The sequence below is a fragment of the Saccoglossus kowalevskii genome, chromosome 9, assembly GCF_978046115.1.
Source record: "Saccoglossus kowalevskii chromosome 9, keSacKowa6.1, whole genome shotgun sequence".
NCBI classification, from domain to species: domain Eukaryota; kingdom Metazoa; phylum Hemichordata; class Enteropneusta; family Harrimaniidae; genus Saccoglossus; species Saccoglossus kowalevskii.
The window spans coordinates 32,982,677-32,999,948 of NC_140649.1; the positions used below are offsets into that span (position 1 = coordinate 32,982,677).

Consider the following 17,272-nt stretch of genomic DNA (forward strand, 5'->3'; position numbering starts at 1 on the left):
TGTACTTTGATTGTGTAGTCAGAAGTACTAGTATTCAGTGTAACCGGGGGGGGGGGGGCAGTGCCGGCCATTTCTATATTTCAGTTCAGATTCAGTGTACGTCCCTCTCCGTTGTGCACTTGAAAAATACGATACGAAGCAGCCCTGTAAAAAACCGTAGTACAGCATCCAGTCACTTATTGGGCGTGACTATCGTCTTTTCTGAACATTTCTTCAGTGAAGATACCCCGTGGCCCAGGCTACATAAATATGGACTGTTGTGTCTGAGGTTGTAGGGTCATATGGACAAGCGATTCCTCCAAGATCCTCCAATACCAAATTGTCATTTAGTATACCCTATCGACACTTCAAGTAGGTCTACATAGGAGTGTGTTGTATTCACTATTGTGTATTTCACATTCGGATACAGCCGAGCATGTCGTATTTACATATACACGCAGTTGCCAAATAGGGTACAGTATCTAGTCGCTTATTGGACGACCACACTGGTGTGATGTGCATTCAAGTACGCGTAGACGATAAATTGTTCCCCTTTAACACTAGGATCATTCAGATTAAAACAAAATATGTTGTACTAGACTCGTTTTTCAGTATCTGTCTTGCAAGTGAATTATAGTAGCAGTTACGCTGCCTTCAACGGTATATGAGCGTTTTTCCGGTTATTAACAAAATGAACATCAACTTCAAAAGCCAGAACAATATATCGTATTTATCAAATTTAAACTGTCACCACTACGGTCAAAGTTGGGCAACGTTTGCAATTACGAGCGTTGGTTTTGGGGCAAGGACGCATCGTGACCTAATAATTACTATGTTGTTATCAGGCCATGAAACAAAATTATCTTTGTACAGTTTCTAAGACAGGTTCTGGTAACGTATCCAACACATGTTAGCCGCAGTCTATCTGAAGGTTTGTTCCATCAGAATAAAGTTGGTATATAATGTTGCAATTTAAAGAGGAAATATATTCACACGTCCGGCGTACCCTAGAAGTTCGTTCAGTGTCGTTGCAATGGCGGTAACGCAAGTTCTGGTATAACCTTTATTTTCTGTGTTCAATTATTATACCAATAGCTGGCACTGTATTATATTGCCACTGTCTATGCGTTCCCATAGCAGCACACGTAAATTCTTGTAATTTTCTAGAAAACTAGTCAGAAAATCGTAATGTGTATTTAAAGTTTATCTTTTAGATTGACACGTACATATATAAATAATAAAAAAAAAAATACCTGGGCATTTCTGTGTTTTTTTCTGATTTAACAAAGAAATAAAAACGTGCGTTATGGTTATGCATAATGTTAATGTATCAGCTCACAGGAACGACAAATGCACTGTATTGTGTCAATGTGCTAACCATAAGCTGTAAGTTGACATAATTAGAATTGGTCATAAATCGAAAGAGGTGCGTTTTGATGATTACTAGTATTTCAAATTTGGTACAGTAAAAGTCGCCGTAACTGGGTTTTTTTTAGTAGAAACAGTAATATTAAATTGGGTTTCATTACTAAAGTATTAAGCGCCTACATCCCAGCATCTCGGCCCGCGCATCTCGAAATTTTTGGTTAGCGCCCCCAAGAATGTTATGTTGATTTTTTTTACGCATGCGCAATTTTCCCCGGAAGTGTATATCAGCTGTTGTTTTGGAATAGTCTTGGTGAGTGAAATGGACAAATTCCTCATAAAAACACCAAGAGAAACATCATTACCCGTATTAGCTTCACCGAAACCACAGAAGAAGGAATTAAAGCAGGCGAAGATCGAGTCACTACAGGTCAGTAGAACCACAGTGATCGAGTACAGTCTTTCTGGGCTCATACCACTAATTGAATTTCCATAGACGACAATGTTAACATATGACGAGATTGCTATATGAAAATGATGAACAAAGTTGAAAACATGGCTCAAAAATAGGAAATCAACATGCCAGTAATCAACCACTTGAAAAAAAACTAACATGTTGGCCAGCTCAAACTCTTGCAAATCTCAGGTAAACAATACACACCTACTGTATTTGAATTGCACCTAGAGAAATCACTGGAAAAACACCAAGATTAGAACATTCAATTGCACACAGAATAAACTCACAGGTACACAGTCGCTAAGTAGTAAACAAAAGACCACATGTTGGTCTCACCTTTGACACAGGTGATCACGCCCTCAAACAGGGAGCACCTGAGAAAAGAAATATTTAAAAAATTTCATTGGTTCTTGCAAGGCATTTAAATTGAGACCTTCTCTATCTCAGTGACTGTATGGATCTAGTAACAAGTGAACTGTGGTGTAAGCCCTATAGTTTTCCCATAAGGCATTGCTTTGAGCATGCTCGGTTTTTGGTTACTTGTAATATGGCGCCCGATTTGTAATAAATATTGTTCGTCCAGTTATCTGTCTAGTATTGACTCGTGTTTCAGCCATCCTAACACGACATGGTGTCAGAAGTGGGATCTGAATATTTGAAGTAACACTACAGTACTCCATACGCTCGCTACCTCTAGTGGATCACGAAAAAAAAATGGCATCTTGCTCTCACGTTCCGTTTCCCGACAAGTTGGACCTCTCTGATGATAGAAGTCGCGCTGCTGACTGGGAACTTTTTGAACAGGTATGGACAAACTATGAAATATCTTCAGGTCTTCTCGAGAAAGACAAGAAACTACGTACTGCCACTCTACTCACATGTTTCTCTAAGTCGGCACTCCAAGCATTCAACTCGCTCAGTTTTGACAGTGAAGGTGACAAACAAGATATCGAAATCGTTATGGACAAAATGCGTGTATTGTGCGTCGGTCAGACAAATGAGACTTACGAACGTTATCTATTTAATATGCGTGTCCAGAAACCTGATGAGAATTTCAACCATTTCTATGCAGCAGTGTTGAAAATTGCCTCAAATTGCAATTTTGGAAATCTACATGATTCTCTGATTAGAGACCGTCTAATAGTTGGTGTTACTGATCAAGCTACTCGGAAAAAACTACTGTATGAACGGGAGCTAACTCTCAAGAAGACACTTGAAATTTGTCGCACGTATGAAATCACTACTGCTCGTTTACAGTCTATGGATAAAGATATGTCACATGGTACAGATGCAGTTGTTGGTTCTGTTAATAAAAGTAATAACCCTGCTAAGAAAAAGTACCAGAAACGTAATTTCACTGCACAGTCTACTTTTCAGAGCACTCAGAACAGGGTCAAAGGTCACACATCCAGTGACAGTGCTTGCTCCTATTGTGGTAGAGGGACTCATGACCGTAAAAGGTGCCCAGCTCGAAATGCAGACTGTAGAAAGTGTGGAACACGTGGTCATTATGCTGCTGTGTGTAGATCATCGCAGACTAGCAAATCAAAAGTTACCAATGTACATGGTATAACACAAGATGACAAACCTGAAGCATTTCTAGGGTTTATTGGTCAAGGTGGACAGTCAGGTGATGGGTATGTGAATCTCAGTGTAGACGGTACCACTCTCAGATTTCGTGTTGACACAGGTGCAGACGTTAATGTTATTTCTAGCGATGTTTATGAAAAACATTTCAGAGACAAAATCCTCACACCCCTACAACGTGTACTTAGAGGGCCTGATAGGAAACTACTATCTACACTAGGGTCATTTCAAGCAAACATTGAAAGTCAAAATAATCATACACAGGCCGAAGTATGCGTCATCGCTGGCAATGGGTTATCACTACTGGGACGAGACACCAGTTGCAATCTCGAACTTGTATCCTTCAATGTGGGTAGTATCGAGGATTACCCCCAACTGTTTAAAGGTTTAGGTGAAATGCCCCATCCATATAAGCTCCAGTTAAAGGACAATGCGAAACCGTACTCAGTTCCAATACCTCGCCGTATTGCTATACCACTCTTGCCAAGAGTCAAGGATGAACTTGAGAGACTAGAATCGCTCAACGTCATACGTAAAGTCACCGAACCGACTGACTGGTGCGCTCCAATCGTCGTTGTTCCAAAGAAAGATGGAAGTGTTCGGATTTGTTGTGATTTCACTAAATTAAATGAATCAGTGAAACGCGAACGACATCAACTTCCTACCGTAGATCACGTTCTGGGTCAGATGGCTGGTGCGAAAGTATTTTCAAAACTTGACGCTAATCGAGGGTTCCACCAGATTCGACTCGCAGATGAACACTCTCAATTAGCCACATGTTTCATTACACCATTTGGTCGTTACTGCTATCAGCGTCTACCCTTCGGTATTAACTCCGCTCCCGAACACTATCAACGACAAATTCACAGTATGTTAAGTGGTCTTGAAGGAGTAGCAGACCTGATGGATGACATCGTTGTCTTCGGCGCAAATGAAGCAGAACATAATGCGAGACTAGATAAAGTACTTAATCGTCTTGTTGAACATAGTGTGACACTAAATCGTAGCAAATGTGAATTCAGAGTACCAGAAATCATTTTTGCTGGTCACGTGATTGGAGAAGATGGTATCAAGGCTGATCCTTCGAAAGTGGAAGCGATCTCTCGTATGCCTAAACCCGAAAATATATCCGATCTTCGTAGGTTCATGGGGATGGTTAATCATCTTGGTAAATTTCTCCCAGATTTGGCAACTCACTCCGAGCCACTCAGACAGTTACTATCAACCAAACAACCATGGTATTGGGGAGATGTTCAAGATAAAGCGTTCGAAACAATCAGGAATTTGATTTGTACAACTCCAACACTGATGATGTTTGATCCATCTCGCGAAACCCGTGTATCAGCGGATAGCTCTTCATATGGGCTTGGTGCAGTTTTGAGACAACTGGATAATGATAATATTTGGAAGCCAGTTGCGTACGCATCAAGATCTTTACTTCCAGCCGAAACTCGCTATGCGCAAATTGAGAAAGAATCTCTAGCTGCAACCTGGGGATGTAATCGTTTCGAACAGTATCTGATAGGACTAAAGTTCACCCTAGAGACAGATCATAAACCCTTGATCGCACTATTGGGATCTAAGGCACTTGATGAACTGCCACCGCGCATCCAACGAATGCGAATGCGTCTCATGCGATTTGACTATCAAATTAACTACGTCCCTGGTAAGGAACTGTATATCGCAGACACTCTATCACGAGCTCCGATGTCTAACGTGTCTTTGATTACAAGCGATCCATTTGATGATGATGAAATGGATGCTTACATAAATCTAGTAGTGGAGGGATTCCCTGCAACAGATGTACGATTGAAACAAATTCTCGATCACCAACGTGAAGACGAACTCACTCAACAATTATGTGTGTATATCAACAAGGGGACAGAAGCCAGCTGAAAGATGGACTTTTGAAACAATATTGGCAATATAACGCTGATCTCACTATAGTGAATGGTCTCCTACTATACCGCTCACGCATATTCATTCCTTCGTCATTGCGTATAGACATGTTAGATCGTATACACGAAGGTCACCAAGGAATCGTGAAATGTCGACAGCGTGTCTCACAGTCTATTTGGTGGCCAGGGATATCTCGTCAAATTGAAGACCTCGTGAGGGGATGTCGTATTTGCAGTAAGATCTCCAGAAACCCGATAGAACCGCTGAAACCTTCTATATTACCGATTTGCCCATGGCAAAAAGTAGCAACAGACCTTTTCTACTACAAGAAAAATTGGTATCTACTAGTTGTTGACTATTTCTCTCGATTTATAGAAATGGCAAAACTCTCTGATTTGACAAGTGACACAATAATCAATCACTTGAAATCAATCTTTGCAAGACATGGTGTCCCTGAGACCGTCGTTAGTGACAATGGCACACAATACATGTCTACAGAATTTAGTACCTTTGCACAGGACTATGGGTTCATTCATATAACCATGAGCCCCGGACATTCCTCAGGCAACGGTGAAGTGGAAAGAGCTGTAGCAACTCTAAAAAAAATGCTAATACCAGCGAAAGATCCATATGCCGCTCTCTTGTGCTACCGAAGTACTCCTCTCGCTTGCGGATTCAGTCCAGCAGAATTACTTATGAATCGCAAACTCAGAACCAAACTCCCAGTCGTGCCAGAAAATCTAGAGCCGGTTGTTCCTGATCGCAATTTGCTAAGATCTAAGGAAGAACATATTCGTCTTCGTACAAAGACAAATTTTGACAGTCGTCATCGAGTCAAAGAACTTTCACTACTACCACCGGGAGGTGAAGTATGGATTCCAGACCGAAAGGAAAGTGGAATAGTAGAATCACAAGTACATGACAGATCATACTTGGTGAAAACATCTACTGGTAGTTTTCGCAGAAATCGTGTTCAACTGAATAAACTTCCAGCTGACAGTGTGAAGACTCCACGAGACTCTGCAACAGACAATACTGAACTTAGAAACCCTAAAATACACTCTCCAGTAAAATCACATAGTGTAACAGAGCCCATTAAATTTGATACTAGTGTTATGAAACACCCCTATATAACCCGTTCGGGCAGAGTATGCAAACCCAATTCTAAGTATACTGACACTTAACATGCATGTATTCATATTGCAGAAACTATAGTTGGATTGTTATTCCCTATATGTTATTTTGGCATGAGCCAATGTGTTAAACAGTTATCTAGTTCGAAATATTTCCTGTGTTACAGTTCCACATTCGATGTAATTTTATATTTTCTAGTTTGGCAGAATCGTTTATGCTTGTTTTAGGACACTTGAAAGCCATATACATATGCAAACAGTGGACTAAACATAAAGAAAGGGAGATGTGGTGTAAGCCCTATAGTTTTCCCATAAGGCATTGCTTTGAGCATGCTCGGTTTTTGGTTACTTGTAATATGGCGCCCGATTTGTAATAAATATTGTTCGTCCAGTTATCTGTCTAGTATTGACTCGTGTTTCAGCCATCCTAACACGACATGAACCGTCAAACGTTCTGTTGTCTTTGTAGAGTGTCTTTGTCAAAACATAATATTCTGTACGATGAAATATTAGCTATATGGTTGTTGCCATGGCAATTGTTATCATCTTGCTACAAATCTCGTAGAGGTCCACCAATAGTTCTTGCATATCTAGTATCAGGAAATAGTTCCTTTTGTACCCCCCATCCCTAACCCTAACTCTAACACTCACCCCCAGTTACCCAATTCATTTGTATATGCCCCCTCTAGATAACTATATATGTCCTTAGGAGGGGCATGTACAATTAAATGAAGAGTGCTGGAGGGTAGGGTTAGTGTTATGTTAATGGGAGAGTACAAACACTTTTCAAGTACTACATGTAGTATCAAAGCAATCAAGTTGGTAGTTTTCAAGAAGACAATAATATTATTTTTTGTTGAAAATCTAAAATAAATTTGTTAGAAATGAGAAATTGAAAATAGTTTCACAAATCAACAAATCTGACATTCCAGGTACCTACATACCTAGTATCACAATTGATCTAGTAATTTCAAGAAAAATACATACCAGGTTTCAATACAATTGAATGATTAGTTTTCAAGAAGAAGTCGAAAATACTCAAAATTGACAAAAATATTCACCAAAAAAGAGAATTGACAATATCGTCCCGAAGTGAACTAATCTGACAAGGCATCTATATGCTAGTATCAAGCATCAAGATAAATTTCAGTAAATATTTTTGAAATTTTTCTTGAAAACTACTGACGTTTAATTAGCTGATTTAGATTTAAAAATCAAATTAGACTTTTTTGGGTTTGAACAAAATAGTATTTTTCTCAATGTGGTACAAAATTGTGGCAATTATTCATTTATTTGAGTATTGTAGGGTGAATGTTTTGACTTGAAATATGGTAGTACAATAATATGAACACTAATAACTAAAAAAATAATATACATACGTATTTGCAAAATGTATTATTATATGAGTACCCACAGCGCCCAATACTAGTTAATACAAACTTGCATATTTTTAATTTTTCAAACTCTGAAGCTGATTTTTTTGAAGAGTTTTCACTGTTGTGGAACACTGCTATCATGCTATGTAATGTGCCTTGTCTCTGATTTCTCTTGTGTCAATGTAACACCCTGTTTCTATGGCCATATTAACTGTGTGTTGATTTTTAACAGAGAGTTGTTGTCGTGGAAGATATTTTGCGAATGAAAGCAGTTCTTGAATTGGAAAATCAGACTGAAGAAAATCTATTGAAAGCATTGCAAGAACTAAGACAAAAAACACCCTCTCGGGAAATTCTTTCATCAACAAAAATTGGTGAGTTTACATGGGTGAAATTTACTGTAATCAATTTATACTTAGGTTTTTGATTAAGGTATTTTGTGTTTATAAGTTTTCATGTTAGTTTTTGTGTAATATTTGACTCATGTATATGATAATCATTTAGAAATGTAAATAATGAATATTGTGTTAATTTCACTATTCAATTATTGTATATCATTCTGGTATGTCACTAGCAGTTTTTTAAAACAAGAACTAGCAAAATAGTAAAATTGAAATTAATTAAATTTCAGAAAGAAATCATACATTTACATGTTGGTTATTTTTTTACATTGTATGTATCTAGGCCATACATTGAATACAATCAGAAAACATTCAAGTAAAGAGGTCGCTGCTCTAGCCAAAGATATACGTAATGATTGGAAAAAGTTCATCAAAGACCGAAGTGATAAAGGCATCATTGAAGTGAGATCCGATGCAAAGACTGAGAAACAGAGATCTGCTGGGAAACGATTATTAGCTGGAGTGCTGGAAGTTGCAGTAAGTTTGTTTACAAATATATTATGATATGATGTGTTATTTAGTAAAGCTGAGATGCAATGTAAAGTAGATAACTTATCGGACATCCAGTTATTTATGTCACTCTGTCCATCGGTCAATGTAAATGCTGCACACACATATCACATGATCTCCAGAGAACTGATATAACTTGCGTAACAACACTTTCAATCACTTAATTGTGTTTATGATCAATAACTGTCTGTAAGTGACTCTTTGACTGCTGATCTCAGTGTTAATTAGTTCCCATTGGACAAACTATAGTCCAAAACAGGGACTTGTGTATTTTGGGTTCCAAAAACACCGTAAACATGTTATTAAGCCTTTCTCAGCTTGCTTTAGTGGATTTCATACAAAATTTTATTTACATCACTCTTGACGAATTACTTTTGCTATTCATTTTGTGTTGCGATGTGATTCAAAATGGCCAATTTCAATACACTGTCATGGATTTTGTTTGAATCAAATGGTCATTTTTGTCAAATAAAACATTTGAACATGTCATCTAATCGATTTTTTTTCAAACATGATATAAACTTGACATCACGCACAATGGTTTACTGATGCACATTTTTGTTGTGTGTGTGATTTGATTCAAAATGGCTGGTTGGTGGCCGTGTAGAGTTTTATTTTGATGTGTCATTTTTTAGACATGCCTTGATCGATCTTGTTCAAAGACATAATGGTATTCTATGCATAATTCTATGGTGGGCCTGATTTACGTCATTCAAACTTGGTATTGTCATTATTCATGGTGGTTTATTTGATTCAAAATTTGTGTCCTACATATACTCATAAAGTCATTTAAAAAAGCAAGACACAATAGTGTGAATATTTCTTGTCATCAGATTCAATTGAATGTCTATGTATATTCCCTAATACTTGAGTCCACTGCATTCTCAACCAGTGAAATGGACAAAATTCAAATGATTTTTTGCCAACAATACAATCAAACATATCCACTTTTATTTAGTTATTCATATCAGTGGCCATGTATTTATTTTTCAAAGATTTATTGTGACATTTATGTCCTGTTGTAGATATCTTGAATCCGCATAGATTCTACGCATTTTACAGTGGTGCTAGATACATATGATGGTTTGCCTTGCAACACAAGGGTTTAATTCCCAGTGGACTATACACTCAATGATAATAAATTTCATACAAACACCCAAAATGTCTTTTCAGTGAAAATTAATTCCAGCTAAAATATTTTACAGTACTTTCTGCCCAGACCACCAAACGCATGGTATTAGGTTTGGGAGAATGGTGTCAAATTGAATGGGATGATAAAAACTTTTGGTATTTTGGCATTGTTCCTGTCCTCAGTGCACCATGTAATTTATTGCAAAGAGTAGTACAGGGTGATAACTCCTATCTCTTATGTCAGTTCGCGAAAAAGCTGAGGCTCTCAGAGCAATAAAAAATGTTAACACCTTTCTGTAATGTTTAGTAAAAAAATTAACCTTTTTTTTAGCTCCGCTGTCGACTTTGTCGAGCAGAGCTTATCATATGAGTGATTGTCCGTCGTCGTCCGTGTCAATGTTTTACTTTTTTGACTTCTTCTTGAAAACTACAAGCCTGAATTGATACTTTGATACTTGGTGTATATGTACCTTGGGTAGACCTCTCTCAGATTTGTTCATTTTGTAATGATATCTTTAATTCTCTAATTTTGGTGAATATTTTTGTCATTTTTAGTAAAAAGTGATATTTTCGACTTCTTGTTAAAAACCGCAAGTCCAATTGCTTTGATATTACATATATAGGTACTACATGTGGAACTCTCTCAGATTTGTTCATTTTGTAATGATATCTTTAGTTCTCTAATTTTGGTGAATATTTTTATCATTTTTAGTAAAAAGTGATATTTTTGACTTCTTGTTAAAAACCGCAAGTTCAATTGCTTTGATATTACATATATAGGTACTACATGTGGACCTCTCTCAGATTTGTTCATTTTGTAATATCTTCAATTCTCTAATTTTGGTAAATATTTTTGTCATTTTTGGTAAAAAGTGATATTTTCAACTTCTTGTTAAAAACCGCAAGTCCAATTGCTTTGATATTACATACATAGGTACTACAAGTGGACCTGTCTCAGATTTGTTCATTTTGTAATGATATCTTTAATTCTCTAATTTTGGTGAATAGTTTTGTCATTTTTGGTAAAAAGTGATATTTTCAACTTCTTGTTGAAAACCGCAAGTCCAATTGCTTTTATATTACATACATAGGTACTACATGTGGACCTTGTTAATTTCGTGGTGATATCTTTAATTACTTAATTTTGATGATTATTTTTGTCATTTTTGGTGAAAAGTGATATTTTTGAATTCTTGTTGAAAACAGCAAGGTCCTTTGCTTTGATACTATACATATTGTTCATTTTCTAATGATATCTTCAGTTCTTTAATTGAAATGTGCATTGCTAACAGCGGAGCTATCTCAGCCGACAGGCTGCTTGTTGTTTTTTCTATTCTATAGGAGGACAGCAAATTGGTGGAAAACATTGAAAGAGAAGTGTATCATCGAAACAAGAGAATATTGAACAACAATTACAGACGTACTATGAGAACTTTAATATTTGCCGTAAAACATAAAAACGATATAAGGACAAAGGTTCAAAATGGCCACCTCAGCATTCAAGAATTCATTGACATGCATAAAAGATGAAGAAACACACTAAGTGCACCAATGCGAGTACCGTGCGACAAACTAAGCTGAATTTTGAACTTTTCTCCTGGTAACAAGAATGTGAAGTTTGAGTTGAATTAACGAGTTTTCTACTTTTTCAATCCAGAGTCGTTGAAGACAAATTACAAGATTTTACCAAATAATAGAACAGATGCAACTCAAATATGGATGTGTGTAAATGATGAATACTAAAATGAGTTACAAATGCTGAGGAAATTTCGTTTATTTTTTGATGTTTTTTCAATTAAATAAGATATCATTGGAGCGTATAAATGATAAAAGTCGGTTTATTTCGCAGTAACCCAGCTTTTTCCATTTATACCTTCCCATATTTTATTGAAAAAAACACTGAAAAATAAACAAGAGACTGTATGCAAGTCTACTCATTTTTGTCTTCATGAATTATTATTAATCCCATTTCATAACACTATTATGTAAATTTTACAATTACATGTGGTATACAAGATACTGCATCTGTCATTACAAGTTATAATAAGCATTGTTTTATTAAGAACTACAAGTACTGTGTATGTTAAATATTGTATTGACGACAACAGTTGTTTTTATTCCTAGACATGTGTGTGTTCAAACAACACTAATTTTGATATTTTATTAATAAAAATAAGTATTTTATATTTTTAAATGGATCCCTGTATACTGGTGTTCTGAGCTTTGTCATGTGCACCTGGAGACCATTACATGATTTGAATAAGATAGGTCAAACCAAGTTACAGGAGACGTCAAACATATTAATATATAAAAAGAAGATAATGATGCACTTGCATTTCAATCTATTTCTTTCAATCGTTTTAATTACCGGTACTATATAATAAATGTTATATAAAATAATGCAAGTGCTGACAGTCTGAAATGTCAGTACAGTCGCTAGAGTGTCATAAATGCACACATTTATTCAAATTGACACCCTGGTGGAAATGGTTTAACTAGTTCTGATCATGTAACGATCTTGAGCCGTACATGGCAAACCAGTCAGCAACTTAGCTGGCAATGTTGCTGTTTTGGAACAATATGGTGTAATTCACTAGTTTGATATTTTATCATTCAGTGGGTTTTAAATTCACAAATTTTTCATTGAATTAGTTTTTCATGTTCACATTTAATTCAATGGATTTCACTTTTCAGCAAAATTAAAAACTCTGAATACCAATGCACTGTTCAAGTTGCGCCTTTAATAGAATGCTTTTGTGACCCAAATGGGCAAAAGGCAGGGTATCTATCGGTACATTTTTTTGATCTGCCTAGTCAATGTTTGACAAAAATTACATTTACTATATGCTGTATCACTAAAATAAGACTTGTGTTAATCCTAGGCACACTGTCATTTACCCAAGTGCCTGCTACCAACAGAGTAAATATAGTTTTGTCACTAGAGGGCGCTATGGGAGAAAGGTGCACCACGCTTGCAGTTTATACCTAACCATGTATATTGAATGTTTTATTACGGTATCATTAGGCCAGACTTTTTATTCCTTGTTACTCGAGTTTTTATAAGACAATTTTTTTGAGGAGGGCGAAAATAAAAATAAAATCAATTCTTTTTTCTCCATTAGATTTGTGCGATTCTCAATGAATTGTAAGTGAGATCATTGATCGGAGAAAGGAAATGAAATTCCATGTATAACCATGTTTCTCATCTGCGCAAGACTTCGGTACTTTGATCATGATACTCCCACGAAAATGCAACTTTGGTTTGTTATGCGGCGGGCAGAAATAAAATTAAGATAAAAATAAGTTCTTTTTAGCAATTTTTTGCACTTGCAAGTCGGCGGGTGCGACAAATTATTATTTTTATTTCATTTTCGGCTCCTGTTCGTTCGGCGGGTTCGCGAAACAAGGGATAATAAAAGTCTGGCCTTATCCAAGAAACTAAATTATAAAATGCACAAGATAGAGATGTGCATGCTGAAACAAAGACAAGAAGAAGATATTAATATGGTATGTTTTTTATTCATTTGCAATTGAATTAAAATTCTGAATATCTTGTGTTCTCTTTGTAACCCTGTCATAAAAACAAATATTACACATCAAAATTTATCTCGTAAAAATGATCAGTCAAGACACACAAATAAGACAGTCTCTAGGATTGACACATTTCTCTCTAAGTCGGAAGCTTAGAAGGAACCCAAGTACTAGTATGTTGAGGGTATTGAAGGCAAAAATTTAACAAAATGGTGTCATCAAGGTTCCATTATGGTCCATGTTTGAATGAAATTTTACTATGCACAACTAAGATCTTGATCGGTAATTTTCATGTTGTATTAGCTGGCCATCTTGAATTTGATGGTGAAACAGACGGATATGTAAATAAGTGACATGATGTATGAAGTGTTTGTGAAGTTTGAATGCAATCGGTTCAAGCATGTCAGAGATACAGATGTGGAGGCACACATGAAGAGATAAAACTATAAACCCAGTTTTCGAACTAAATGCAAAGGTATGGATTATCAAAGAGCATGTCTGAAATAAGTTTAATTCAATTAGTCCATTATCCTACAAGTGTGATATCATGCGAATAAAAAAAGATGACAACATTCACAGGATTGCCACTTTCCCGATAGTATCTGTAATAATCTTTTTTTAAAAAATAATAAAATCTGACAGGCAAAGTTAAAAAATCATCAACAGTGTAAAAGTTCTTTTATTGAGCAATTCTCACGTCCATTGTGAACTGACAATTTGTTTAACCATCACTTCAGTTTGTTTCTTAGACATGTATTCGGCACAACACACAGCATTAGATATTGCAATCGTATGTGATAACGTCTTTGCTTTTATCCATATTCTTCCATTTAATCCGACAGCAGTCTCGTACGGCATGTGCTTGCCAAGTAGCTTCATCAACTGACAGTCCGGAGATACAATTCTGTTAACAAAATCAGAATATATTTAAGCATTTTTCAAACAAGCATATGTCGCAAGTTGAAGGGCACACTTTAAAGTCCAATGACCTCTTTCGTCACTTTGCAAAAACATGCAAAATAGTGACGTAAATACTGGTAGACCTTTCAGATGTAAATTTTGTTGAGTGAGAGAGTCACATGACTTGTTTTAGCATTGTACTCCCTCCCGTTATTACGTCTGACCTGTGTAACCATGGTATTGGACACAATGGACGAGATGATAGAAGAAAAAGGAAGAATAATTGGGGATTTTCTGTTCAACTGCAAGATCTTGCAAATTGCATGAAAGATACATGCCAAACGTCTGCAGGAAAAATTGAACAATTTGATTTTGTATCGAATTTCTTTATTTTGTAGCTCACATCAAAAGGCCAATCTTCGACAGGGGAATATTGCGTTTGAATACCCTTACTTGAAATTTACCATCATCAAATGTATACAGCACATTATTAAGCATGGAAGTGTCCCCCAAAATACTTTTGCGTTTGTCCAATCCCACGCGATGTTTGACGCCACTACGACGCCATGACCTTTGTTTGTCCTATTTTTTCGTTCGATTTCACGCATAGCGCAGAATCTCGCAGTGAAAGAAAAATGGTCTATTGAAAGATACTGGTTAAAACTCATAGCTTTCTCATCCTCAACAAGATCTTGGCAGCAATTTTGTCTATTAGCAACTTACTTTCTGACAAGTCCCAGTGAACATTTAAACATGAAACCTCCTGATATTACACCGAGTCCACTACTTCTACCAGTACTATCAATACACACTATCTCAGGTTCCATGTCTTTATTAGCTACCAATAATTTACCATATATCAAATCACCAATCTGAAAATCAATATGATTTCATTAAAACTGGACAGTAATTATATGGCTGGTACAGCAGTGAACATCCGTAAATAAATTGTCATATGTAAATATGTTGTATGATTTATTAAAGGCAGTAATTAATATATTCTAAATATATTCTATGACTCAAAATAATAACAATGGTAATGTCAACACCACAAATATTCAGTGAGTGAAAAAATCAACTAAAGTAATCATTAGAGATCCTTTGTATGTGACATCACAAGTGATCCACCTCGTGATATTCTACAAGTTAGAAATGTAGGAAACCTTACACTATTAGTTTGGCTGTTCAGTAAGTCCATTCTGTAAGTCTTATAGACTGGCCAGCCATGACAATTTTATATGATAATTGCTTTCAAAACTGAATTTTTAAAATCTCTGATGTTGACATCTGTTTTCTCGTGCCCTCTATAGCTGTCACTACGTTTTCGGGGTGGTAAATATGCTAATGAGTAGCGTGAATTGTAAGCTGATCAACACAACTAAAACAAACACCTACTTTCCTCTTTTAGAAGTGTTCTACTCCCAGGTTTCAATACATCATGAATAATTAATAGCAATAATTATGGCTCAGAATAGACCAGTCATGGTAAAGAATAAAAAAATTGTCAGGGCTAAGCCAGTCGTACCTGTACATTAGATGGGATGTTCATTAAATACATTTCATGAGTCTTACCTGTACATTCGGTCGGTTACGCTTAGTTGCTCCTTCAAACGCAAGATATGACAAAGTGGCCATTTCACTACTGCCGATATCAACTTTGAATACATCACCGGCTTTGGATATCACAATTCCCAGAATATTCTCCCCTTTAACTGGAACATACTGTAAAAAACAATTTACATTTTCACACAAATATTACACATTACTTTTACCAGGGAAAATCTGGAATATGACTGCTTAATTTTTGACAAGAGTTCTTTTTGTACCCCCATCCCCATCCCTAACCCTAACACTCACTCCTAGTTACCCAATTCATTTGTATATGCCCCCTCTAGATATAGATGTCCTTAGGAGGGGAATGTACAATTAAATGGGGAGTGCTGGAGAGTTGGGGGTAGGGTTAGGGATGGGGGTACAAAAAGAACTCTTTCCTAATTGTTATCACTATCATGATTTTATAATTTAATAGTATATGTCACATAATGTGTGGACAAGATTTTGTGGAGTTCATCGCGTGAGTTTGCTCATACAGAGGGCAAGTGGTGCTTTTACCCCCTAGAACCCCTGTGAATATCAGTGACTCCCTAGAACCCAAGAGAGTCACTGTAATTTCCTAAGACCCCAGTGAATGACACCGTGACTCAAAACACCGCAGATGGACATAGTCGTAGTTTTGTAGGGAAACACTTTGATGATCAAAATATTACGTGGACCTAGAAGCCCTGATTCCAACTGTATGAAATGTACTCGCTACCAGTTTTCACCATTCTACAACACAGTTGGATCTGGCGTAACCATCCGTGTAAAATATGGTCCTGGAACCGCGAACCAGCGCTAAATTTCCAGCTGCATGAGCACTCACATGAAGCACTTACCCGTTTCTGGTGTGTGTCTACCCAGAACACACTCGGTTCTCTAAACCTCAGAATGCCGCATTTGCATACAACCACATTATCTACATCTATCCTAAGACCTGGACCCAGTCTAAGTTTGGGATATTGCTCGGAATCACTTAATTCTTGTAAAATATCACCTGGAAGAACAACTTCATTCACATGTGCCGCCATGATGGAAAAACTGACTCCCTAAACTGCTCGTTATTTTTCAACAAGGCTATATTTTTCACGAAGCTGGGTACTCATGCAATTTATGTTCAGTGCCAGTACGTATTTAGAAAATACGAGTTTTCCTGTTTAGGTTTACCTTCATGCACTGGAGCATGAGATGACCCGAAAGATGAATTCTTGTTTTCTTTTACCGGGCAAGTAACTGTATTTAATTATTGCGTGTTATGTGATCTGTGCCAACTTTCCTTTACGTAAAATACCTAATAGTACTACAATGCTATAAATCATCATCTTAACACATCCTTACTTGCACCAATCGAAAAAAACGGGTCATTCTTGAAGAACTAGTTTATAAAAAAAACAATTTTGCGCAAAA

General features: G+C 36.5%; 2 protein-coding genes across 3 annotated transcripts; one reads left to right on the forward strand and one right to left on the reverse strand.

Annotated features, from left to right (window-relative positions):
• Window positions 1-82: 82 nt before the first annotated feature.
• On the forward strand, window positions 83-12,032 carry LOC100375198 (transcription elongation factor A N-terminal and central domain-containing protein 2-like). Of its 2 annotated transcripts, none has more exons than XM_002730533.4 (4): window positions 83-1,774; window positions 8,029-8,170; window positions 8,481-8,674; window positions 11,180-12,032. In XM_002730533.4, the coding sequence occupies exons 1-4, from the start codon at window positions 1,586-1,588 to the stop codon at window positions 11,366-11,368; spliced, it is 714 nt and encodes a 237-aa protein (XP_002730579.3). In that variant the 5' UTR covers window positions 83-1,585; the 3' UTR covers window positions 11,369-12,032. The 2 variants fall into 2 exon arrangements, with proteins under 2 accessions (XP_002730579.3, XP_085359545.1); XM_085503419.1 differs by having other exon boundaries at window positions 11,145-11,386.
• Window positions 12,033-13,337: 1,305 nt separating this feature from the next.
• Window positions 13,338-16,915, reverse strand: LOC100374299 (exosome complex component RRP40-like). Its single transcript, XM_002730527.4, has 4 exons — window positions 16,705-16,915; window positions 15,842-15,991; window positions 14,993-15,141; window positions 13,338-14,273 (listed from the first exon to the last, which is right to left on the reverse strand). The coding sequence occupies exons 1-4, from the start codon at window positions 16,894-16,896 to the stop codon at window positions 14,063-14,065; spliced, it is 702 nt and encodes a 233-aa protein (XP_002730573.1). The 5' UTR covers window positions 16,897-16,915; the 3' UTR covers window positions 13,338-14,062.
• Between the last annotated feature and the right edge of the window lie 357 nt (window positions 16,916-17,272).